Raw genomic sequence first — 25,273 nt, 5'->3', positions numbered from 1 at the left:
ACAAGTATGGAGCTCAGCCTATACTTGATTTGATTGACATGCTGCATGCCATGAGTGTATGAAGTGTTGTTTTTTCTAAATGAATTGAGCTACTCTAAGATGAGCTGTGGTCATAACAGCACTGTTTGAGAAACTAGTTGAAAACACTTTAATGACCATTTTATTGTAACAGTCTAAAGTGAGAACAGCAACTGTACTTAACAAAATGTAAGTGTAAAAAAATTACACTAATCACAAAACACTTTTGTAATAGTGTCTTCTAGGTGAAAGAGCATGCCACTGATTGAGAACATTATTTCCACCTGTGCTGATTAGCAAGATCCCCTGCAGCCTGTTTGTAGAGTTTTTGATAAACAGACTACAGTACATTTGTTGTTTTCACTTTAAAGTAAAAGTCTTAAGTGAGAACAAAATGTACTTAACTTTTGATCATCGGAAACTAATATGATACAATGGGTATGAATTTTAATGACAGTACGAAACTGATATGAAACTTCTCTATTTTGTTTCAATGAAAGTGTAAATCCATGTGCAGTCTCTAACAATGTTCTAACATATGGTTTTAAGCAATAATCTAAATCTCAGTTGAACCCTGATCATCAGAGGGTGTATCTAGCAGATTCTTAGATTTTCAGTCATTCTGTCAGGGGTAGGGGTGTTTTCTATGGATTTTCATCTTTTGACATGTCACCTCTCCCTTCAACCTTAAATACAACCTTCAAAATCGTATTAGTGTGAAAAGCCCAGTGGCGCAAGAGAAAAGCATAGGTCTCACAAGCTGAAGGTGGTGGGTTTGAATCTTGCTCAGGGTAAACCTTCATTTTCGGGCTTTTTAAGGTGTAGAGAGCCGAGGCAGCACGCCTCCCTCCTCCCGCTCTCTTTTAGCTCCGGTTGAAGAGGGAGGAGCATGGAGGGTACACCTCCAGGAGGAGGATTTTTTTAGAAGCCTGCCTCCATGGGGAGGAGCTCCCCCTGGAGGCGGGCTGGAATTTGCATATTAAATTAAATAGTTTTTTTTATTAGAAATTGGTTTTTTTCACTTTATTAACTTGATTGGCAGTTGTCTTTTGATGCATTGGTGCTATTTTTGAGGCATTTTAGTTGTTTGGAGGATTTTTGTTTTTATATTTAGTTTTGTGAGTTTTGAACCTACAACCTTTAGTTTGTGAACCATTGACTATTAGACTGCACCACGCTGGCACATGAAAGATATTGCGGGAATGTTATTTTTGACCTTTTGGAATTTAGGTGAGCAGCGAAAGACAGTTGACAGAAAATGTGTTTTACTGGGCTTGAACCACGACCTTCAGTTTGCAAGGCATGGTCATATCCTCTGTGCTACAGAGACATGAAAGAAGTTGCGGGAATGTAATACTTGACCTTTTGGAATTTAGGTGGGCAACAAAAGACACTTGACGGAAGTGCTTTATTTTATTATTACTAATTGTTGTTTGACACTGAGGCATTTGATGTTTAAGATTGCTTATTTTTCATTTGTTTGATTGGCAGTGTCACTTTTGAGACATTTTGTTTGTTTTTTTAGTGTTTATATTGAGTTTTGTGAGTTTTGAACCTACAACCTTTAGCTTGTGAACCATTGACTATTAGACTGCACCACGCTGGCACATGAAAGATATTGCGGGAATGTTATACTTGACCTTTTGGAATTTAGGTGAGCAGCGAAAGACCGTTGACAGAAAATATGTTTTACTGGGCTTGAACTGCTGACCTTCAGTTTGCAAGGCATGGTCATATCCTCTGTGCTACCTAGACATGAAAGATGTTAAGGGAATGTAATACTTGACCTTTTGGAATTTAGGTGGGGAACAAAAGACACTTGACAGAAGTGCTTTATTTTATTATTACTAATTGTTGTTTGACACTGAGGCATTTGATGTTTAACGTTGTTTATTTTTCATTTGTTTGATTGGCAGTGAGTGGAGTCACTTTTGAGGCATTTTGTTTGTTTTAGTGTTTATATTGAGTTTTGTGAGTTTTGAACCTACAACCTTGGCTTTAGTTGGCAAACCCCTGGCTTTTTGGCTGCGCCACGCTGGCACAGCAAATTATACCGGGAATGTTATAATTTACCTTTTGGGATTTAAGTGGAGCGTAAAAGACCGTTGACAGAAAATGTTCGTTACTGTGTTCTTGAACGACTTCCCTTCGGTTCTCAAAACAGTCATTATGCAGTCATTATGTCTCTCACAGAGACATGAAAGATGTTGGGGACACAACACATTTCTTAAGATGCTGGGGAGAACAAAGTTCTTCACCTTATGGGATTTACACACTTGTGCATTTCCAGTTTATCCTTTCAAATGACCGTTTCATCACATGCCCAACGTCGGGGAAAATACATCTTAAAGCTTTAAGATGCTTTATCGTTGGGCAACGAAATACACTAGCCTGAAATTGTCTTTGACTGGGCTTGAACCACTGATATTTAATTTACAAGGCATGGTCATATTAACTCTGCCACAGAAACCTGGAAGATGTTGTGGACAACAAAGTTCTTAACCTTATGGGAATTAGAAGCACACATGCATGAGTGACAATATACCTTAAGACCTTATTCTGTGAGCCTACTTGTAGAAGAGCCTATTCTGTGAGCCTACTTGTAGAAGAGCCTACTTGTACGGAAGGCCAAAGACTAACATACATTTCAGTGAGAAAAGCTTCATTCTACAAGTCCAGCAAGGGCATTGTTTCATATGTTACCTTACTCTTGCATCTTTATCTAATCTTTCAATGAAGTGTGCGCAATAGTTTTCATTCTACATGAGCTAGTTGGTGCAGTGGTGAAGATATGGGCCTTCCAAACAGTAGGTTCTGTGTTCAAGTCCAGCAAGGGCATTGTTTCAAATGTTACCTTACTCTTGCATCTTTATCCAATATTTCACTGTAGAGCATGCAATAGCATGAATTCTGTATGAGAAGTGGTGGTGCAGCCCAGGCGGTGGCATAACCGTCTGGGCACCCGACTGGTAATCCAGTCGCAGTGTGCCGCGGGTTCGACTCCCGAGCCCGACACGGCCTTTACTGCATGTCTTCCCCCATCTCTCTCCCGTTTCCTGTCAGCCTACTGTCTGTCCCTTCAAAAACCAATAAAAAGTGAAGTGAAGTGGTGGTGCAGTGGTGAAGATACAGGGCTTGCAACCAGAAGGTTCCTGGTTCAAATACAGCAAAGATCTCTTTCTACTTTTACCTGACTCTTGCACCTTTATCTGATCTTTCACTGAATTGTACACAAAATAACAGTTCAGATATTAACTATGGTGGTGCACTGGTTAAGACACTGGCCCTTCAACCAGAAGGTTCCTGGTTCAAATACAGTGATGACATTTTTCCAAGTTTGTACTCTTGTACCTGTACCTCTAACCTTACAGTGTGCAAAAAAACAGGTTGAACCACTGTGGTACAGTGGTTATGGTAAGCAGCTCGTTACGCAAAGACTGAGTTCAAACCTCACAGATGGAGAGAGAGATCCCAAAAGACGATAAAAGGCAACATTCCGAAAGATGGTAACAGAGACCCGAAAGTTGATAAAAGGCAACAACCCGAAAGATGTTAAGTTGATAAAAGGCAACAATCCGAAAGACTGCTCGGAACGGCGGCAGAAATGAAAGAGAGAGTTTGAGGATGGTGGAAGGGACAGCCTGGAGTGACGAGAGGAGGCAGTGTCCAAGAGAGGAGGCAGAGTGTCCAAGAGAGGAGGCAGAGTGTCCTAGATGAAAGGAGGCACAGAGTTGAATAAGAAAAGGGGTAAAAAGCATTTTTAATATTTGTGAGGTATTATGATGAGGGTATGAGTCAAAGGGGGAGTTTATTGAGTATAAATGTAGTGTTTGAGTAGTGCAACCACAGCTATGTACGTGTGTCCCTCCCTGTGTCCGAGCACGGAAATAGCGTTTGGCACAAGATAGGGGGCCCCTAGTATCCCATGAAAACATCCTGTAATATAATACTGTAAGAAAACACTTGACAACAAGTTGTCAAAAACCATGAAAAGATGGGTTTTGATTTCAAAACATATTTATTGACACAAATGCATAACGATTTCCATTGTGCGTGCGTGCGTGCGTGCGTGCGTGCGTGCGTGCGTGCGTGCGTGCGTTGGGAGGAGAGCAGATATAATTATTACAGAAAAACTAAATAAAACATACGTGTATTAATACAATCAAACAAATACAATCAAAATAAAATTAGAACATTATAATGGTGTGTAAAACAAAAAATCTAACATTTGCTACTGACATGACCAAAATACACATTAACATGAATCCAACACAACTGTCAAACAAGTCTGTGGAGCCATCTATGAAATCTATGCGAAAGTTTAATCTGCAACACAATTGTATCTGTACATTTAGATACCAGGTAACCAATGAACCTGTCTAAGTATTATATCAGTACATTTAAATACCAGGTAACCAATGAACCTAGGGCTAGGACTTACCTGGGAAGAAGAGCAGCTCAGTCTGCTCTGGGTTCAGCTTGAGGTGGTGGCTGACACTGTGAGATCAGATGTCAGCCAGACATGCAGCAATGTGCTGTTCAACCTGAGTGGCAGAGGAGTTGGTTGTTGGTTACAGAGCAGGGTAAATATGAAGTGTTGCCCCAAAGTCGTGTGTATATTCCTCATGTCCAGGCTGGTGGGGTGTTTTAGCCGCAATTTGCAACTCTAGATTTGTTTTATAATGGGATGAATCTAGAGTTGCAATACCCTCTATTGACTCCCCACTCATCCAATTTGCGTTTGCGATCTGCTTGTATTAAACGACATTAAACTCACCAACTCTATAGGCCAAGCTTGAATTATCCTCTTTCAATCTGCCAAGCTTTTGTTTCATAAAAATCCACCGAAGACATGTTATGAGCTACTTTCTGTCAAGACATTTTTGGAGTTTGGAAGCACTCGTCGTAAGTCACTGAACGGCCCTGCGTACCACCTGTTTCGCATTTGCACATAATGCAGGAGGCAGCAGTGCGACCAGTTAAAAAAACGAGTGCTTCCAAACTCCAAGATAGTGTGAGCTTATGTATCGGCAGTGGTATATAGCCTACTTCGATTGATGATAAAACTCATTATATACAGTTATAACTACATCTCAACTAACAAAAAATAAAGTGGCACGTCAGTACAGTTTATACAATCTAAACATATTTGACGCATCGCATCCGCATGTAATAAAAGACCAACTGCAGGTGCCAGGGGGTGTCACAGCTGCCATCTAGTGGGCGAGTAGATGCTTGCACATTAAATATTATAATAGACCGATGTAAACGACGCAAGAAACGCAAGGACTATGCATGTCTAAAATAACCTTGCATTTTTTGTGTCCGTTTGACTCCCCCACGCAAGGATCAAAACGGACTATGTAGAGGCCTTTAGAGTAGTGGGTTAGAGTGGGGGGGCACTGGGGGGTATGTGTGCTCCTCCTAAACCTAAATCATTCTCCCCGGTGTGCTCCTCCTAAATGATTCCCCTCACGGTGGAGAGACAAATGTATTATACTCTGGATAAAAATACACAAACAAATGTGTGAGCACCAACGTCTTGTATGCAAACTTGTGATCATGTTGAACAGTCCACAGAGGTTGCAAATGCACCTTAAATCTGCATTCACACACACACACACACACACACACACACACACACACACACACACACACACACACACACACACACACACACACTCACTCACTCACTCACTCACTCACTCCATCCGCCCACCCCGCTGCGCATTTTGGTTATTGTATAGATTTTAATTGAGCGGCAGCATTAGCTAAATGCCTTGGTGACGAGGCGATGTGAAAGTTAAACATTAAGAGAAATGAACACATTAGGGCCCAGCTGCTCCCCTCCAGATGCCCACATGGTCCCAGGGTTCACTGGGAGGCTGGTGCCATGCCAGACATCTAACCGGCAAGACAAAGGCTGGACAGAGGAGAGCCAGTGGTGGACATAAAGGCACTCAGGCCCCAGTACTTGAGACTAAGTAGGCTATAGATTAGGGGTCTGCACTACACTCCACACAGTGTGGAGAGGGGGTGCATATCTTTGGTCTGACGTCCTAAGTTAAGACGTCAGGGTGTCGGTACTATTGCGTGTGGAAATGTCAGGACTCCTAACAGTCCGACGCATGCAATAGTCCGACACCTTAACCCAAACCCAATCACGTCACGTCTTAACCGCCACGTATGTCGGACTATTGGTACGTCGGACTAACGTGGAGAGGGAACAAAGCTGCACTGGAGTGTGTAGAGAGAGAGGGAATGGAAGAGCAGCATGGCGGCACGTTTCCCCATGCTGACATGCTGCTGACAGGTCACTGATTGGATGGCTTGGGGTGCTTTTGATGCACTGATGGACTTCCTCTTAACCACATGAACCCTATAGCATCAGCGCCTCTGTCACAGTAGGACGAGCATTCGGCACACATAGGTCGAATAATCTCTCATCCTCTCATCTCGTCTAATGGGGCGGCAGTGGCTCAGGGGTAGAGCGGCCGCTCTTTTAGTTGACTAAATCTACAGTTGATTTTGTCGACAATGTATTTCAAACTTGGTTGCATGCTGAAAATAGCCGTTCTACAAGCTTGTGAGCTTCCTTCCCTATAACATATTAGTCTAGTTTTTATTTGTTGACAAAACTGTCAATATATTTAGTCTTAGTTTTTGTCTAGTTTTCATTTAGTTTTTATTTAGTTTTCGTGAGTGAAAAGGTAGCCGACAAACATTTTCAGTCATAGTCGACGGAATTAACACTGCTTTAAGAGTCAGCACAACTTACTTCACGTAGAAATAATATGCAATAATATGCAGAGAAACGTAGATTTTCCTTATCGTCCCATTTGCATCACCCATTTTTACAATGCTGTGTTCATATTTTGTCAAATATTTGTGCATGTCACAGAAAGGTAAATTATGGATATAGGCTGTAAAGGGAAATTTAGGAGGGTTTGGGGGATTATTGGCAAGCCAAAAGGTAAATTTACGTACAGTAATAGATATTACTTGCCCTGGTGGATTTGGAACTTGTCATAATAATTGCTCGAGTGAGTCACACTGACTGTTTGGGTTGCAGATGCAGACTTACGGCGCCTCCGAAGGCACTTTCTATCAATTTATCAATTCTGGCAATCTACTGCGCCGCAACACTTGGAAACTTTCAAAGCATTGGAATGCATTTGAGAACACCTTGGCCCTGCATGCCAGCAAAGCTAAACCCAGTGACTCTTTCGGGGGCTTTGTAAATTGCTGTTGTGCTCGGGTAAGGGAAAACCAGGAGTCTATCCTCCGAGTGGAACAGCAAAGTGTGTCCGCTGCCACAGTGCGCTTTAAAAGCTCTCCCCTGACATTTGCATACAGTCTTCAAGCTGTCCTGTATAGTAGGCCTATATCCCGTCACGCTAGCTAGCGCAGCCCCTATATACACACACCCCACTTCACTCCTCACCGCGGCTCAATGTATTGATCGCTTTTCAAACAAGCCCCAAAAGCAAATTAGCTTTTGACTTAAAACCAAAGTGACAGGAGGGAAAATTGAAATCTTTAATGGTAATCTGCGGTTACTGAGGCGCAATGGATGTCTCTATACGTTCTGTGTGTGTACGTTGACATTTTCAGTCCTCGCCGCGTAAGTTGAAGGCTGATGCGCAAAATGGCTGTCGTCAGCCAGGGGAGTGGAGAGGAGGGGAGGGGGCAAACTTGCTTTCATTAGCGAAATTGTTTGATCCATAATATATTATCCACCAAGCAGGCCCCAATGGATGTCGAAATGAATATTTATTAGGAGACGTATGTGTGTGTGCGTGCGTGTGTGTGTGTGTGTGTGTATGTGTTCGCGCGCGTGCAAACAAAACAGCGTGAGTGCACAAACCCGCCTTTAATTGGCGTGTTGTTTATGCTCAGGGTAATGGGGTGGGGGGGCCGGGGCGGGGGGTGTCGGGTGGGGTGGCTTGCACCAAGGGCGCCCGGCGGTGGCTGAGCACGAACGCTCAGGGCTCCACTGACTGGAAGTTAATTAAGCAACGGCACAACGGCGGCTCCATCACTCAGCCCGGCGCTCCCACAACTGTCATTCAAGTTGCACGGCGCGCTCTCTCTCCAGGCTGCCATTATTTCCGCTGCATATTATCGATCGGCCGCCGTGACAAGGTATAGCGAGAAGCGGGATGATGATGATGAGGGTGGGTGGGTGGCGGTATACGCCGGGGTGCGTTGGAAGACTGGGATGGGAAGATGAAGTGGGGACTTCAAAATCACAAGCCAAGCAGCATCCGCCGCAGATCCACACGGCTGATTGTGCCCCCCCACCCCCCACCCCCCGCAACCGAACACGAATTAAGATGCAGGTAAATACTTGGGCAACACAGCGGAGTCGAGTTGATTGCATTCCTCGTCCCTGGGTAGCAGACGCCTTAATGGATGAATATGAAATCTTCAGAGCCAATATATATGCTGAACAGTTATAAGTGCTAGGGAACACTACTCTCTCTCTCTCTCTCTCTCTGACAATGGCCTCCAGAAATCCCCTTTAACACGCCTTTATTCATTTATTTATTTATTTCCCCCCCACCCTCGTACCTTTTCAGAATGTCTCCCGCGTCTCGCGTTCCCTCCTTCGTCAATAGTTTTCTCATCAAGTTGAAGGCGAGAAGGCGCCTGGGCTGGAATGCGGGAGTTTGTTTTTTTCCTACTTGTGGCTGTTGCTGCCCATGCTAAGTGTGTGCCTCACAAGGACAATGGGACAACGTAAAGCCACCTGAATTGATGACCGCCCCAGTGCGCAACTGAATGCATTATCTTCTGCCCCATACCATACGCCACACGCCTCCATCCGGAGTGGCCGAAAGCAACCGCCTACACTGTCAATGACTTGCATGATGTGATGCATGCATTAGTGATGCACAGTTTCCTGCCACTTGTCCTGTGAGGAAGTTTGGTAAACACAAAATTAAGAGTATATGCACTGCAGCCTACCGGAGTGTTGTGGAGCTGTGCTGTGCTCTGCTGGGCCTCACCATGGCTAATTTCCATTGACGTTGATCTCCTCCTTTCACCAATAAATCCAAAAACTGTGTGACAAAACGGTGTGACTGTGAATACTTCCACACCACGGCTCTCCGTCTTCTCTCAATCCCTGCCATGTCGCACACGTGCGACAAATTCATGTAAACAAGACAAGTGATACCGTCAGTCCCTCACCCGTGTGTGACACCACAAGTGGTGACCCATTGAATACGGCGGTAGAAGGATTACGAAATCACCACAGACTGCACGGTATCGTTGATCGGTTACCGGTTTTCGGGAACGTGTGTGCTTGCCAGTGACATTATTAGCCCGTTTATAAACACCTTTTTTGACAGAATAAAAGCTGTATTCAAAGACATATTTGTCTTTATCTGTATTTAATGTCAGCGGGTTGCGAGCGGGTTGTGAAAATTGATGCGTTGGTGCAGGGTGGGCTGGCACGAGTCAAATTATTACTAAGTGCTGGACCTGCGGGTCATAAAAGACCCTGACCCACGCATCACTAGCATGCATGCCTGCATTTAGTGGCCAGCCAGCTCTGATGCCAGTCCCTCTGGTCCCTATCTGCAGCCATTTTCAAATGACTTTAGCTTCTACAGTATAGGGGACCCCCAGTTTGGTTTGCCATTTGGGCAAACCAAATGGAACCAAATGGACCTGTGCAGTTACGGGTCCATTTGGTTCCATTTGTACACACCCAGAAACGCCACTGCTCCATGCAGACAATTAAAGGACAACGTCAGTAATTTTCATTCAACCTATCTTCATATAATTGGTCCTATAATGCTCGTGATAAAATTGTACAATTGTTTGTCTACTGATTGGGGAGTCAGTTCAGAAACCTGCCTAACAGTGACGTAATTGTTTTTGTATTACCGAGAGAACGATGGCTTCCAGCATGCTAACTTTCCAGGAATAGAAAGCCTGCCGTTTCTAGAAGTTTGAATTCCCCATCGATGATGTCACTGGTAGGCGGGTTACAGAAGTGTCCACAGCCCTCCTCTGAGGCAGAGTGACTCACTCTGTGTCAACTGTGTGTCAGAGGACGGCTGTTATTGTCTGTACCGTACACATATTATGAGTATTATTGAGGAGAAGATGGGTTGAAAATGGGTGAAGTCGTCCTTGTTAAAGCTCGATGATCGATGATGTCACTGGTAGGCGGGTTACAGAAGTGTCCACAGCCCTCCTCTGAGTCAGAGTGACTCACTCTGTGTCAGACTCACTGTGTGTCAGAGGACGGCTGTTATTGTCTGTACCATACACATATTATGAGTATTATTGAGGAGAAGATGGGTTGAAAATGGGTGAAGTCGTCCTTGTTATTTTCCTCCAGGTACTTGTAACGGCATGACCAGTGTATGGAACTCCAACCTCCCCGTCAAATCAAACTCAGCTTTTTGCAACGGTAGAGTATGTTCTTCTATGTGGCAGTGAATGCTGGACCCTGAAGCCAACACTGCAGACATCTTTAGATGGGTGCTACACCAGAATGTTGCGTGCAGTGCTTAGGGATAGCGGGATAAATCTCGCCTGCTCCTCTACGGCTACCTGTGCATAATCAAATCAATCTCGTTATCCCGGTTATGGCATCAAACCTGTTAACATCCTGCAAGGGTGTAAATGTTACCAACAAGATCCTGTATGAGGGAATATCAAGGGTAAGCCAGGAGAATGACACCAAGAGCTGCCAGCCAGCAAATTGGTGCTGTGGGAACAAACACACGGGCATCGATCACAAGGACGTCTGACATTAACATGCGTGGATGTTAAAGCACCAATGAGCTGGCCAGATGTATGGAGAACCGGGAAGACTGGAAGCAACGGAGGCTTATCTGAGGACGACGTAGAGAGATTTTAACAAAAAATATCACTCTCAAACACTAATACCTCCACATCCACAACTCAACACCAGTCCAACAAAGCCAATATTCTGTTTCTTTTTTTTTTCTTTTTTTAGAAAATACTGTGATATTTTATTAAAAATGCTGCAGAAAAAGTTTATACATGTGTCCAGCCAGAAATATCATCTCTATCACTTAAGGCAAAACCGCAAACAAATATAAGACAAACTAAGGAGTTTCAAACTCTACATTAAAACCCTTGGTATCCTGACTGGTTTCGGGACCAATGGCTAGAATATATCTTTTTATAGAATTTACAAAGGTAGCTTAATAAATCTTATTTTTTTAAATGTACTTCCTTTTGTTTTGCTTTTTCTGTAATAGGATGCAGAACTTAAAAAGATCTGGGTTAATGATTTACTTCTGTTTGTACTTCTTTTATAATAATTAATTAATATCATTAATATTTACACTCATTCACTTGCTTTTTGTAACCAAAAAAATATCACAAGCCTGGTACAATACTTTACATATTGCTAGCATATGACAGTTTTTTTTTCTTTTTTTAAATATCTAACATATACTTCTTTACAAACATATCCAACTAATATTGATACCAAAAAACCCACTGCCTTTTTAATATTCTAAATAATACATTGCTGGTCACATTGTAAGCTCAGGCAGTGTTGAGATTGCAAGACATTAAACCAAACAAATAAAATAAATTAAAAAGCCTAACAAATTAAACTATTAAAAGATAACAAGATGGCCGGCCGTCAGGGTGGTGGTACGAACCAGATCGCAGGTCAAGTCCTGTGCAGATGTTAGGGAGTGATGATCGTCTTCTGGGACATGCAATGTCTCAAGGTGTGTGTGTGTGTGTGCGTGTGTGTGTGTGTGTGCGCGAGTGTGAGTGCGTGTGTGTGTGCACTCTCAGAGAATGGGATTGTGTTGGCATCCATGGGGGGAGGAAAGCAATTAGGGTTGCAGCCATTGATTCTTTTCTTAGTGATTTTGTCCCCCCGATTCACTGCATAATCATGTCTTAAGATGGTTATGTTTTAGACAATTGAGGACAATAGTACAAATAGCCGAACATTGTGAAACGTTGCGAGCCTGTATGTATAGGTCACCTATGTTTTCTCTTTTGGAAACATTTTTGACATTCCAAATGTTTATTCCAAATGTATTTATTATACATTTTTCTTCATAATCAGCTAAATTGATCAAATGCTGCGCCCCTAAGAGCAATGAAACAAAGGTTATCATCGAAAATGGTGGAGGGGGCGGGGCCTGATATCAAAAATATTTACACGTATCTGAACATGTTTAGAGAGAGAGAGAGAGAGAGAGAGAGAGAGAGGGAAAATAAAGCTGTCAACTAAATAAAATAAAAAAATTAATAAAATAAAACAACAATAGAAGCTCTTTAATATCTTTTTGTATGGTTAAAATTTCAACTCACAACTATACACCGGTTTATTTAATATTTTTTAAACTTTCTTTACAAAGTCTTCCATAAATACATTTCAGGCTCTGGTGGGGTTGGGGAGGGGGGGGGGGGGAGAGGGGTCGGTTGGTGGGATGGGGATATTTTTTTGACGTACTGTGCCCCACAGTCAAGGTGTGATACGCACGGGAGAGATCATGAAAGGATCGCGTGGCGCCGCTCCTCCGCCACTGTTGGGTAAATTGCCTTTGAGCGGTCAGAATCACCCGCCGTCCCCCGGTTGAATGGTGCTTCTTGTCGACAACGGTATCGTTGGCGCTTTGTGTTCCGGGCCGTGTTATCAGTCCTCCACAGATTTGCTTCTCTTTTCTTTTGGTAAAACTCTCCTCGGTGAAAAGCTTGGCTCCGACTGCCATATCACCAAGAGCATAAAACATTCACTTTGAAACGTTTTCTCAAAGGGTTGCTGTATATTCAATAAATGTGAATAAATGTGAGTCTTCAGGAAGGCATGGTAGCAAAATAACGTCTCGTTCCGCTGAGACTTTGGAGTTTGTCCGTCACTCCACCCCCCTACCCCCTCACCCCCCCTCCACCACAGCCCCTTTCCTGTTTGAGTAATGGCTCTCAAAGTGGGATCCAGGGGACCCTCAGCGTTCCTCGAGGGGGGTTCCAAATGGACCCTTCCAGGTCTGTAACTCTGAGAATGTGCAGATGGAACCGAATCCGGTTCCAATTGCACACACTCTGCAAGTCTGCAGAGTTATGGGGGCCCTTGAAATAATAATAATAATAAAAAAAGAGTTTGAGAACCAGTGCATTTTTGAGGTTTGAAAGGACGCCTCTCCATCCATCGACTCCCAGAGGGTGGGGTGCGGTGTTTTGTCGACCGCCCGCGCCCCCCGCCCCCCGGCGGAGCTATACCCTGGTGGTGGAGTGCCCGTGGGGCAGGTTGGTACTGTTCTGGCTGCCCCCGAACGACGCGCTGGTGAAGCTGTGCAGGGGCTGCAGGCCCGCCAGGGCGTTGGGGATCATGGTGATGGTGCTGGGGGGCGTCATCAGCGGGATGTCGTCGGGCGACCGGCGCAGCGTGAGCGTGTAGTCGGGCGGGCAGGCCAGGCGCTGCAGCGCCTCGTGAGCCTGCATCGCCTCGTGCGCCTGCAGCACCGCCTCACACTCGTGCTGGTGCTCGTGGTGCTCGTGCTCGAGCAGCTGCTGCTGCTTCATCTGCAGCGACATCAGCTCCTCGCTCTGCAACGACAAGAGAAAGTATATGCAATTTGTTCTTAACTCAACCCCCCGCCAGTGGCGGTGGCGGTTGCTGATAGTTCAGCAACCGCCACCGTTCACCACCATTCTATTTGGCTGTAGAAGAAGATGGCCTCCTCCTCGTCTCCTCAAAACAACAATGGCGAAGGTGGTCGCGGTGATTAATCACTCGCTAAGAGTCTTTAGAAGCATTCATATTTTAGATGCGCGGTCATGGGGAAGAGCTATTGAGCTACTAAACACAGTCGCTTTATTTATCCAGCGTGATTGGAAATGGAAAACTCTTAAAAATGACTAGAAAGGCCTCATCCACCACCTTCATCGATTTTCAGTGCATTGAGAATGAAGGGGAAGCAATCGAACATGGAGCTGCCGCTTGATGAGAGCTTTGATTAGCGCCAACTTTATAGGTTTATCATTAAATAAAGCACTAATTAACACGTTAAGGTGTCGTTGGCGGTGCGGTATATCATTAAAAAGGCGTTAAAGAATGAGTTAAAGTAAGTGTCAATACTGCAATATAAGGTAGTAGAACTCCGGAATTCAAAATGTACTTGAGTCAAAGTACAAAACTATAGTGGCATCAATAATGTACTTAAAGCAGTGGTTTTCAACCATTTTCACATCAAAGTCCATTATTTATGTGGCATTTGAGCCACGGACCACCATTTGATGAGATTTAGCCTCGCAGACCCAACACTGAAGACTATTTTGTTATCTTCTCCATTCTCTAATTGTGTAGAAATTGTGTAGAAATTTGGTTTCATTTCACGCTCTCACCAACTCTCCATCACCAAAAGTACTCATTATGCAGAATGTCCAGTTTTCAGATGTATAAAAAGCTGATCTACAAGCTCACAATGCCGAGACTAAACCATTTCAGATGTCTAAAGTAGGACTAAAACTAATTGGTGTGTTATTCAAGAGGCTAAGACTAAATCAGAAAGTGCCGTCATAACGCCACACTGACCTGCAGGTGCGCCACGTCGTTCGTGGCATTGGAGGACGACAGCACCACGCCGCCCGCCATCCCGCCCCCTCCGCCCCCCACCGCCGCCACCCGCTGCGGCGTGGGCACGCCGCGCCGGTTGTTGGAGTCGTGCCGTCGCTTGTCCTTCTTGTAGTAGAGCGCGGCGAACGCCAGGATGTTGAGGAAGAGCAGCGAGGCGCCCACGGCGATGGTGACGCTCAGCTCCGTGGAGTAGTCGCGCTTGGTCTCGATCACCACCGTCGACTCGCCGCCCTCCAGATCGGCGCCGCGGCGCTCCGAGTTCTGCTTGGTGTTGGCGGCACCCGGCACGCCCGGGTGGCGCGTGGTGGACGGCCAGGTGTTCTTCCCCGGGAAGCGCTTGGTGTAGGGGTAGGGCGTGGTGTCCTGCGGCGGGATCTTGGTGGTGGTGGACACGTACTGGAACAGCTCGTTGATGTTGTGCAGGTGGGGCACCAGCTCTAGCCAGAAGGCCACCTTGGTGGCGCGGTAGTGGTCGCGTACGCGCGGCTTCAGGCCGATGTGCAGGTACAGCTGGTCCTTGGGGTTGTACTTGGTCCACGCCACCTCCTCGAAGCGGTTGGGCTTGGTGTGAATGAACTTGGTGTCCTGCGGCACCGGCTGGTTGGGGTCCCTGGGAAGACGGGAAGACATAGGGGCAGGGAGGTCAGGGATACACATAGTAAGCCAGTGGTTCCCAAACTTTTTCATGTCAAGGACCCCCTAAAAAATAATAAACTAACTAACTCCCTCAAGGACTCCTGGGGGTCCCCGGACCCCACTTTGGACTCCTGGGGGTCCCCGGACCCCACTTTGGGAACCACTGTAGTAAACAGCAGTGTCATTCAAAGCAGCCTTTTGAATTCCCTGACCATCTGGTGTGTGAGTGTGTGTGTGTGTGTGTGTGTGTGTGTGTGTGTGTGTGTGTGTGTGTGTGTGTGTGTGTGTGTGTGTGTGTGTGCATGCCTAAATGTACATGCGTACTACCGGTACATTATTAAAAGCAAGTGGCGAGGCTTGTTTCATGAGGCTAGCCCTCAATCTACCGGTATGTTTAAAGTTACAGAGTGAATTGGATGAGGAGTTGGCAATAAGTATGTGTATTCCAGAGTAAAGAACCTCTGACTTTAATGGAGAACTGGCTAAGAGTGGTATGGCTGAAGGGAGGATGGATATTGTCAGATTGTCTAGTATTATAATCATGAACTTGAGAGTTGGTCTTAAAATATTCTTTGAACGGTGTAAGAAGTATATTTGGAAGGTAAGTGCATTTATTTATGCTTCCTACACCGTTCAAATAATATTTTAAGACCAACTCTCAAGGCTAATGGCCTTCATTCATTCTATGCACTTACTTCCGGGCCGGCTTCCCTACTTCCTTCAGATAATTGGTGTTACCGATGATTCTATTTTGTGTACAGTGGTTTTCAAACCTTTCCATTTCAAGGACCCCCATAACTATGAGATTGCACAAATGGAACCAAATGGACCTGTAAGAGTTACAGACCCGTACAGGCGGGCCATTTGGAACCCACTCAAGGACACTTTTGAGACCCACTGGTGTCAGCAGAGTGTTTCCAGTGAGCCAACATGCACAATAGCAGCACCCTGACTCTGTTTGACCAGAATGGAACAGAGCCCTCATTAGTATCAGCGATAAAACACCTGTGAAGGAAGTAGGGAAGGGGGCGGGGCCCAAGTGTGTATGTAGCCCATTTACATTGCTTAGCTACAGTTTGATATGGATTAGGCCACACAGTAGTGTCAAATTAACTCTGAGAGTGTGAAGCCCACTCGAACACTCTCAAGAGTTACAGACCCACCGAGGCCCCATTCGGTTTACAGGTCTCTCAAATCAAAGATTGTGCAAATGGAACCGAACAGACCGTTATTGGCACACTCTCAGTGTTACAGACCCTTAAGGGGGAGCCCAGGTGGTCCCATGGACCTGGGCGTTGAGGAGCCAGTGATTTAAAGTGCCATCTCGCGGTGGACATGCGGTGAGCCAGCAGCCAGCAGCAGCAGGCTGATCATTAAGTACCTCTTATAGAAACATGTGGCCAGCAGAGCACATACACACATCACGGTGGCAGATTGTCTATAAGGTGTTCCGCTCTCGGCCAATAGGACTTCATGATGCATGTCACCCGGTTAATAGCTTCCTCCTGGGCCCAAGGAGAAGCCAGCGTGTCATGGCACGGTGCCAAAGGGGCACAATACCTACTATATACAGTATACACAGGACAGTGTGCATATGTACACTGCGTGTGTGTGTGCATGCGTGCGTGCGTGCATGCGTGTGTGTGTGTGTGTGTGTGTGTGTGTGTGTGTGTTTGTGTTTGTGAACACGTGCGTACAAGGCTGATGGTGAACCACATGTCATGTCATGAGAAAGAAACCATTTCCCTGAATGTGTTGACGGTATTCGTCCATGAACAGAGTACTTGACAGAGGACCTTGCAGAGAGAGAGCAGTGCCTTTCAAAGAATTCACTAGAAAATTAGTGGCAACAACATTGTGGCTAATAGGACATAGCAGTGGCATCTACTTCCATTCGTTTTTCCTATAGAGATTTCTAAAGATATTATATAAATTATTTTAAGGCTAGAATCAAGCCATCCAGGATCCTGGTGAATCATCAAATCAAATCAAACTTTATTTATATAGCACATTTATAACAACAGAAGCTATATAGTGGCAGCGGTGGCCGAACAGATTGCGGAGCGGTCTTGATACCGGAAGGTCGCCAGTTCGAATCAGCGGTCCGACACGTTAAAATTACCACCGCTGAAGTGCCCTTGAACAAGGCATTGAACCACTACGATGAAATGTTCTATGAGCAGGGCCTGGCTGGAAACAAGTTCTTGAGCTTAGCCCAGATACCCTGGGTAAATATAGTAATCATTTCATTTCATTTCAAGCTGACCAAAGTGATGTACAGGCTGAAACAAGCAGAGCATCACCATGCAAATGGTCAAAATAGTTTTTCAGCAATTATTTGGGGCCCCTACTTGTAATGTCCTCTGAACCCACATGGTAGTTCAATGAATAGTCCATCTTATCTGTATCATCAGTCGCTGTTACTGCAGCTGGAATGAGCTTCCCGTTTCGATCATTTACGGTGGTGTGTCAATGCCAAATTGACAGTTTAACTGTCCATTACGGTCACTTAAAAGACCGCTTCACCCATTTTCCGACCTATCTTCGTGTAATTGGACCTCACTAATGCACATTATTAAGATCTGTCAACCGACTCCCGTGTCTCAGAGGTGAGGCTGCCTGTGGACACTGGACCGTGTCTCAGAGGTGGGCTGCCTGTGGACACTGGACAGTTGGAAAGCTGTCTACTACTCAGGCATTTTCATGCCAAGGACACCCAAATTAATATTCCGTGCCTATTACTGGAGTATAGGCTAGTTTGGGTCTCTGGCAAACATCTAATTTCTCGTTCGGGTCCCGGGCTAAAAGGTTTGGGAACCACTGGGCTATACTGTGTGTCCACCACTGCCAAAACGCATCCGCGACCTTTAATGTACAGGAGGGACCAGCTTCCATGTTGTGTTCATATTCAGTTTGCATTATAATTATTATTCTACATTTTTCACTGCAGGTCAGACTTGAGCCGGATCTCATGTGACTCTGTGGCACCGATTTCATTAACTTTGGATAAGTACTGTGATGGGGGAGGGGCAACAACCTTGAAGCTGACACTGTGGGGGGAGAGAGAGAGAGAGGGGGGGGGGGGGGGGGTGGACAGACAGAGAGAGGGGGGGGAGAGAGAGAGGGAGACTGTGTGTAGGGGGGGGAGAGAGAGAGATGTAGATGGAGAGATGGAGAGAGACAGACACAGCGAGAGATGGTGAGACAGACAGACAGACAGACAGACAGACAGACAGAGGGGGTGGAGAGATAGATATAGCTTTCATGTGAATCCTAAACAGAGATGACTCCATGCAGTGTGAGTCACATTACACTCGTGCTTTCTCTCTCTCTCTTTTTTCTCTCTCTCTCTCTCTCTCTCTCTCTCTCTCTCTCTCTCACAGATGATGTCTGCTTGTCTCCCTGTCTGCTTCTGGAAGATAGGCCAACAGCCTGCGCATGCATGTGTGTGTGTGTGTGTGTGTGTGTGTGTGTGTGTGTGTGTGTGTGTGTGTGTGTGTGTGTGTGTGTGTGTGTGTGTGTGTGTGTGTGTGTGTACACACAGCTGTGTTAGTCAGGTGGGCTGCGTCTCAGAGGGGCAGACAGAGTCACCCCCCTCCCCTCGGTTATAATCCCAGATGACCTTGTGACCTCAGCGTGACCTCTACTGAATGGGGTCGTTGCAGCCTGAGCCCTCTTTAATCAGTGGTACCCAGTAAAGATAAGACAGGAATGTACACTGACAAATAAAAGAGGGCTCTTCGGATGAAAAGAATAATACAAAATAAATAAAAGAAAATAACAAGAATTATTTATGTAGTTAAATAACTAAAAATGGATGTTTTCCACGATGGCTTTATTTATATTTGTATTTATTTGTTCCATTTCTTTGTGTTTGTTTTCAGAAATTAATGGATTATAATAAATCATCCTAAATGACAGATATCGTGGTTGTCGGGCAGAAACCTCTTGCCTCCATATTTCAGTGTGTTCTTTATAAATGACAAAGGAGAGTCAATAAGCAGATCCACAAGCTTGACACATGGCACAAAGCAAGGCGCTTTGAACTTGTAGATCTGCTACTTTTGCCATGTCCTCACAGAGAGACGATGTACAATGTTAGCCAATAGTTTAAAGTTTCAGACCATAACTACAGTATACAGTTGGGTGCCACCGATATTGTCCCTTATCATTTGACCCATTTAGGCCTGACCTCAAAATTTTAAAAAATCCTTCTAAATCCTCCAGTTTTCTGAAATAAATATTTTCACGATTTTTCAAAAATAGCAGACCTACAAGCTCGTAGCGCGCCACTCGGTGGCGCGCTATGAGCTTGTAGATCTGCTATTTTTCAATAGCTAAATTATAACATGTTTAAAACACCAAAAGGGGTTCCCGCCCAAAATGCGTTAACTGTCCTTTTGCGCAGATCACGCAAACCTCAGCAAAAAGAAAAGGACAATATCGATGGCCTCCAACTGTATACTGCCATGCTACTGTATAATTGCCATGTCCTCACAGAGACGATGTACAATGTTAGCCAATAGTTTAAAGTTTCAGACCATAACTACAGTATATACTGTTCTACTGTATAATGCAAACACAAGTCAGTTTGGAGACTCTATAAAGACACCATATTCACTGCAGGGCCAGGTAGTTGCTTGAGAGCGAGAGAGAGAGAGAGAGAGAGAGAGAGAGAGAGAGGCCACTTCTTTGTGTTGACTGCATTGTTTGTCCTCGCAGTGCAGACGCGTTCTGTCTGAAATAACCACCCGGGGCACCTATACGAGAGGCGAGGGAGCCTTTCCAAAAGCACACACCTGACACATGGGATGCATGGCATCTTATTACCGTGTCACTGTCTCCACGATGGCCGGGGCCATATATGATCCAAACATAAAGCATAAAAATAACCACGTTATTTTGGACTGGGGGGAAAAGGCTTTCCCTTCCCTGCACACTGGAACTTTTTCAAAGCTCACTTTGTGTACTTGCAGTATACCCACCATACTAAATAATGATTCATCCTTTATCATTTTATTTTGTGTTTATTCAGGCAAATCTTGCAGTTAAATCCTTGTGTCGTACAGCCTAGTTGGCTCATTTTATCATCATGCAATTACATTGTCAAGTATTTTCCAAATAAAACATGTATGCATTGTATATACTGCACAAAGACTGTATTTAAATTCATGTCTATTGATGTCTTACATTTAGGCTACTGCAGAAAGAGCGTATGACAAATGCCTTGTAAATCGGCAGAGCTCACACTTTCAAGATTCGAGATTCTTTCTCAGTTTTAATTGGTTAGAATCACAAGGAATGTCTATTGATATCGATATATTTGATATACTGCAGAAAGAGTGTGTTTCAAATCATCAAGGAATGCCCCTATTCCCCCTATGGCCCTATTCCTTGATATAAAGCATAGATCTTTTGCGTAATCTAAGGTTTAGTATTCTTCTCCTTACACCAATAGAACTCTTTTTATTCGTCTGTTTGAAGTGCTTGGCTGCACTAGCTACCTTTTAGTGTCTGCTAACTGCAGGGGGTGAGGAATAAAACAAATACCTTACTTGTATAATCAGATAATAGTCCCTGGTACCTAAACAGTGGTGGAAGGAGTAGTCCATTCTTTTTTTTTTTTTACTTTAGTAAAAGTATCAATACTACAATGCAGAAATGTGATTTACGAGTACAAGTCTGGTATTCAGAATTTACTTGTAGTAAAAGTACTGCCATCAAAACATACCTTTATTATGTTTTTTCAAAATGTATAACATCGTTTTAAAATAGCAGATCTACAAGCTTGTAGATTGTCAATTTTAGCCAAAGTCAATGTAGGGCTGGAGTGATTAATGTATGTTTTGTAGTGTTTTGTAAGTAACTAAAGTTGTCCAATAATTGTAGCGGAGTAAAAGTACTATATTTGCCTCTGAGACATAAAGGAGTAGAAGTAAAAGTATTGAAAATTGGAATCACTAAAATACCTCAACATTGTACTTTAAACCCAGTAATTGAGGACCTGTACTTAGTTGCTTTTGGCACGCTGTGGTGATTGGTCTCCGTACTTTGCATACATTAAATACATAAGTTAATATTTTGACTGTAATTTTCCAATTCCATTTCTGCCTATAATTCATGTACGTTTTAAGTGCATCATGTATTGATATATTGGAGGCTTGACCTGCAGCACAGTAACGGTACACTAAACGATACTGATTAAATGAGGTATACTGTAGCTGCGTAAGCATGTTTATACTGTGCTTGTGATGATGGCACGCGCTCCACTTTATCAACCATGCTGCTGCAGTGCAGCAGGTCGTCACAGTCCTCTCATCTTCTTATCGGAGGAGAGTCACATACAGTGGGAAAAAAGGCCCCCCCTTAACCCATTTTGACCTGAGATCAAATTCTAAAAATGTCTTCTACATCCTGACAGTTTTCTGAAAAAGCTGTTTCTATGTCAGTGGCTCTTCGATTTTTCAAAAATAGCAGACCTACAAGCTCGTAGCGCGCCACTCGGTGGCGCGCTATGAGCTTGTAGATCTGCTATTTTTCAATAGCTAAAGCATATATAGCTGGTTCCCGCCCAGAATGGGTTAAGGATAATTCATATTTTATGACCAATTAAAATATATTTTTATATCAATTCTGAACATGTTAGCAATGCTTTACACTTACTTATGTAGGCACCACAATTTTGATACATTTTATAGTACAAAAGAAATCAGACCCATCTGAACTGAGTGGTGCTGTACTGTACTTGTCCTGTACTTGTACTCTACGTGCGTGCGTGAGTGGGTGTGTTAGGCTGCGCAACAGTGACACTTGGTGGTGAAAAGGCGATATGTTCGTGCTCGGACCCAGCCAGCCAGCCAGCCAGCCAACCAGCCAGGGACACACACTGAACAATTCAAAAAAGATAAAAAGTAAAAAGATATGCCTAATTCTCTGTACCACATACACCAGACAGCGGTGATGATATGCATCGCTCTCTCATGACTGTATGGCCATAGGCAGCCTGCTCCTGTCCTTGTCTATCTATCTATCTATCTATCTATCTATCAGACTCCTGATGATGACTCACATCTTCCAGACACCTCTGCAAATGCAAATGTACCGCATTGTCGTCTGTCGGGTGGAAACGGGATTCAAATTCAAAAGTAGCAGATCACGATGCGAACGCATTGTGAGCTTGTAGATCGGTTATTTTCAAAAGATTTTTTATAAATACATCAGAAATCTCGAAATGGGACATTCTGCATGATGAGCACTTTTACTTTTTGTGCTTTAAGTACATTTTGATGCCAATACTTTTGTACCTTTACTCAAGTACATTTTGAATTCCTGAGAATCCAGGCACTTCCTGAGATGTAAGTGCCTTTTCCACCACTGAGCAGTGAGGTGGTGTTTGCACTGCAGCCCTCACTGTATTCTGGTGTTTTGTCACTGGTTTGTTTTGGTAGACGGGGACGTTGTTGGTCTACAGCAGTGGTTTTCAACCAGTGGTCCGGGGACCACCAGTCGTCTTTGAGGGGATTCCAGGTGGTCCCCAGCTAAATGATGGAGAGATGGTAACCAAATGGACCCTTATAGATCTTTAACTCTTGAGAGCGTAAAATGAAGCCAAATGGACCCGTACGGGTCCATTTGGCTTCATTTTACGCTCTCAAGAGTTAAATTATTGTTAAACATCTGCACTACTTAATTTACAAGATGTCTCCCAATTAGAGAATGTAGGAGAATTGTGATCAACGTCTGCCTGTTATCTCTAATGTTACCACATCAATACAGCATGGAATTGTGGACACAATCTTATCCAACGACAAGATAAAATATTCAACGTTTTGAGTCTGAGAAGCTAAATCTCATCAAATGGTGGTTTGTGGCTCAAATGCTGAATAAATAATGGGTCTTGATATGAAAAGGGTTGAAAACCACTGGGCTACAGAAAGACACACAGTGGAAAGAGCAAAAGTTAAGGTTTACTGTCGCTAAACACCACCACGCTACTCCCATGGCTGAGGACTGCCGGTGTACAGGGAAACTATGGTTTGTTTTTGTTTTTTTAAAAGAAAGAAAATGACGGCTGTATTTTCTAAAGATTTTAATACATTTTATAATGCCTTAATTGTGAAACAGGACATTCTTGATAATGAATAATTTTGCTTTTGGTACTTTAAGTATATAATGATGCTTTTTGTTGTTGTTTAACTTTTACTCAAGTAAATTTGGATTTGGACTGTAACAGAGTGTTTCTAAATTGCAGTATTGATAATTTCACTTAAGTAAAGAAATTGAGCAAGTTTCCCATGCACCACTGGTTGCAATACATGGTTCAATGTATGAGTGAGACGTGTTCCTGACTGAATTGTCAGATACAGACACCGAGATGGAGGGCCTGGCTATAGAATAAGACCCAGAGGACACAACCAGATAATGGAGAGCTTACAAAAGGAGAGACAGCTAGCTCTTCATTAAGACCCTCTGGATGCACTGTCGTCATATTGAAAATCCATTTACATTCACATTTAACAACTTAAACCCTATATACTCCGTTGCCTTCGTACAACCCCCCCTCCCCCCCTCCCTACTTGCGTTGCTGATAATTATAGCCACCTCACAAGCTTTGAATGTTTTCCTATTTTCACCACATCTGGGCATCTATTGACATGCCCAGAATGGTGGCCATTTTGTGTTGCCACATATATAAAACCCAGTCATTTTCCCCATGGAGATTCCCGAAAATATTTATATAAAGTATTTTAAGTCTGGAACCAAGCCACCGAGGCACCTGGTGAATCATGACCATAAAACATTTGATACGCGTCAGAAACCATTTGAATATAGGCCTATAAATACCCTTGTTTGCGGTTTTCATGCATATTTTGCATCAAATATTTTGTGATCTACGGTTTTATGTCTTGTTTAAAATGTATATGTGTATCCTTTACAAACAAGGTGCTAGAGATGAGCATTGGATGTCTCTACTCGTAGCTTGTACAGTACCTGCTGTCTGAGAGCTCTGCTGTGGAAGGTGACAGTTGGCTCTGATCCACTCTGACCATTCACAGTCTTATTTATGAGGGTGTCATATCACTCATACCGCACACATATCCATTCGGATGCATGTCGCCGATGTCAACACTGTGTCAACATTCGCCGGCAGCTGCAGCTGGTGTGAATTAAGCCTTAAAGAGTTCTCACATGCTGCACGGCTGCGACAAGGAAACAAATCCAGTTATACCCGTCCAAAATGCCTCTGGACAGAAAGGAACCGATCTGTCCGCAGTCTCCAGTCTCCACACACAAAGTAAAGTCTCCAACATTTCAATTCATTCAATTCATGGGACCCTGACGAAGGCTGAGTGCCGAAACGCGTTGGTCCTTCTTTTTGTGATGCTCTTTGCCATGCCTTAACTCTTAAATAAAAAAGGCTTTTTTTCACCTCACTGGAACAGAGTGCCTTGGATCCTCTTCTTTAATGTTATGATTTAACCTCGCCAATGAGCACCTGTATTCAGTTCAACAAACATAGGACCACGGCAGCGCTCCCTTCCTCTATTCAACATTTCAATTCATTCATTTGAACTGAGAATTCTTTTTTTCCGCAACAGGTACTGTAAATAAAAGTGTTTTTGCATCCAACCCTAACCCTTTGACTTGTGTTTGGGCTTTTTTTCTGTTCATATTCTTACAGGACTATTATCCTGGTCGGCTAATGAAACCCATTCAAACCACGACGAGGTGGATGAAGTACTGATAGAAATAAAGAAGAAATAAAACGCGCCGTTCGTACTATCGATTGCTCACTCAGTGGAGCACTCTCTCTCTCTCTCTCTCTCTCTTCGCATTAGGCGACGGCCAATGATTTGATGAGCAGCAGTGGTGGAGACTCAAAGAAATCGGTCGTACTGGAGATAAATATTCTAATTCTGTGACTACTTGAAAGTTAGTAAATGAGTTGTACCTTTTGAGGTAGGCATACTTTTCTTGATACAAAAGTACAAATATTATTGTACTTTTTTAATTCCTCTATTC

The 25,273-nt window shown here is 43.9% G+C and overlaps 1 protein-coding gene across 1 annotated transcript in view; it reads right to left on the bottom strand.

The window, feature by feature from the left end:
* Positions 1 to 12,956: 12,956 nt before the first annotated feature.
* The window catches only part of nlgn4xa (neuroligin 4 X-linked a), a 144,932-nt gene continuing 132,615 nt past the window's right edge, over positions 12,957 to 25,273 (bottom strand). The window contains exons 6-7 of the mRNA XM_079495515.1: positions 14,573 to 15,224; positions 12,957 to 13,584 (exon numbers count right to left, since the gene is read on the bottom strand). Of these exons, the coding sequence (XP_079351641.1) occupies positions 13,252 to 13,584; positions 14,573 to 15,224 (985 nt within the window). The 3' untranslated portion in view covers positions 12,957 to 13,251. The remainder of the gene's footprint in view (positions 13,585 to 14,572; positions 15,225 to 25,273) is intronic.

Source organism: Electrona antarctica (genome assembly GCF_951216825.1).
Source record: "Electrona antarctica genome assembly, chromosome: 24".
Lineage (NCBI taxonomy): Eukaryota > Metazoa > Chordata > Actinopteri > Myctophiformes > Myctophidae > Electrona > Electrona antarctica.
This window is presented reverse-complemented; position numbering and strand designations above follow the sequence as displayed.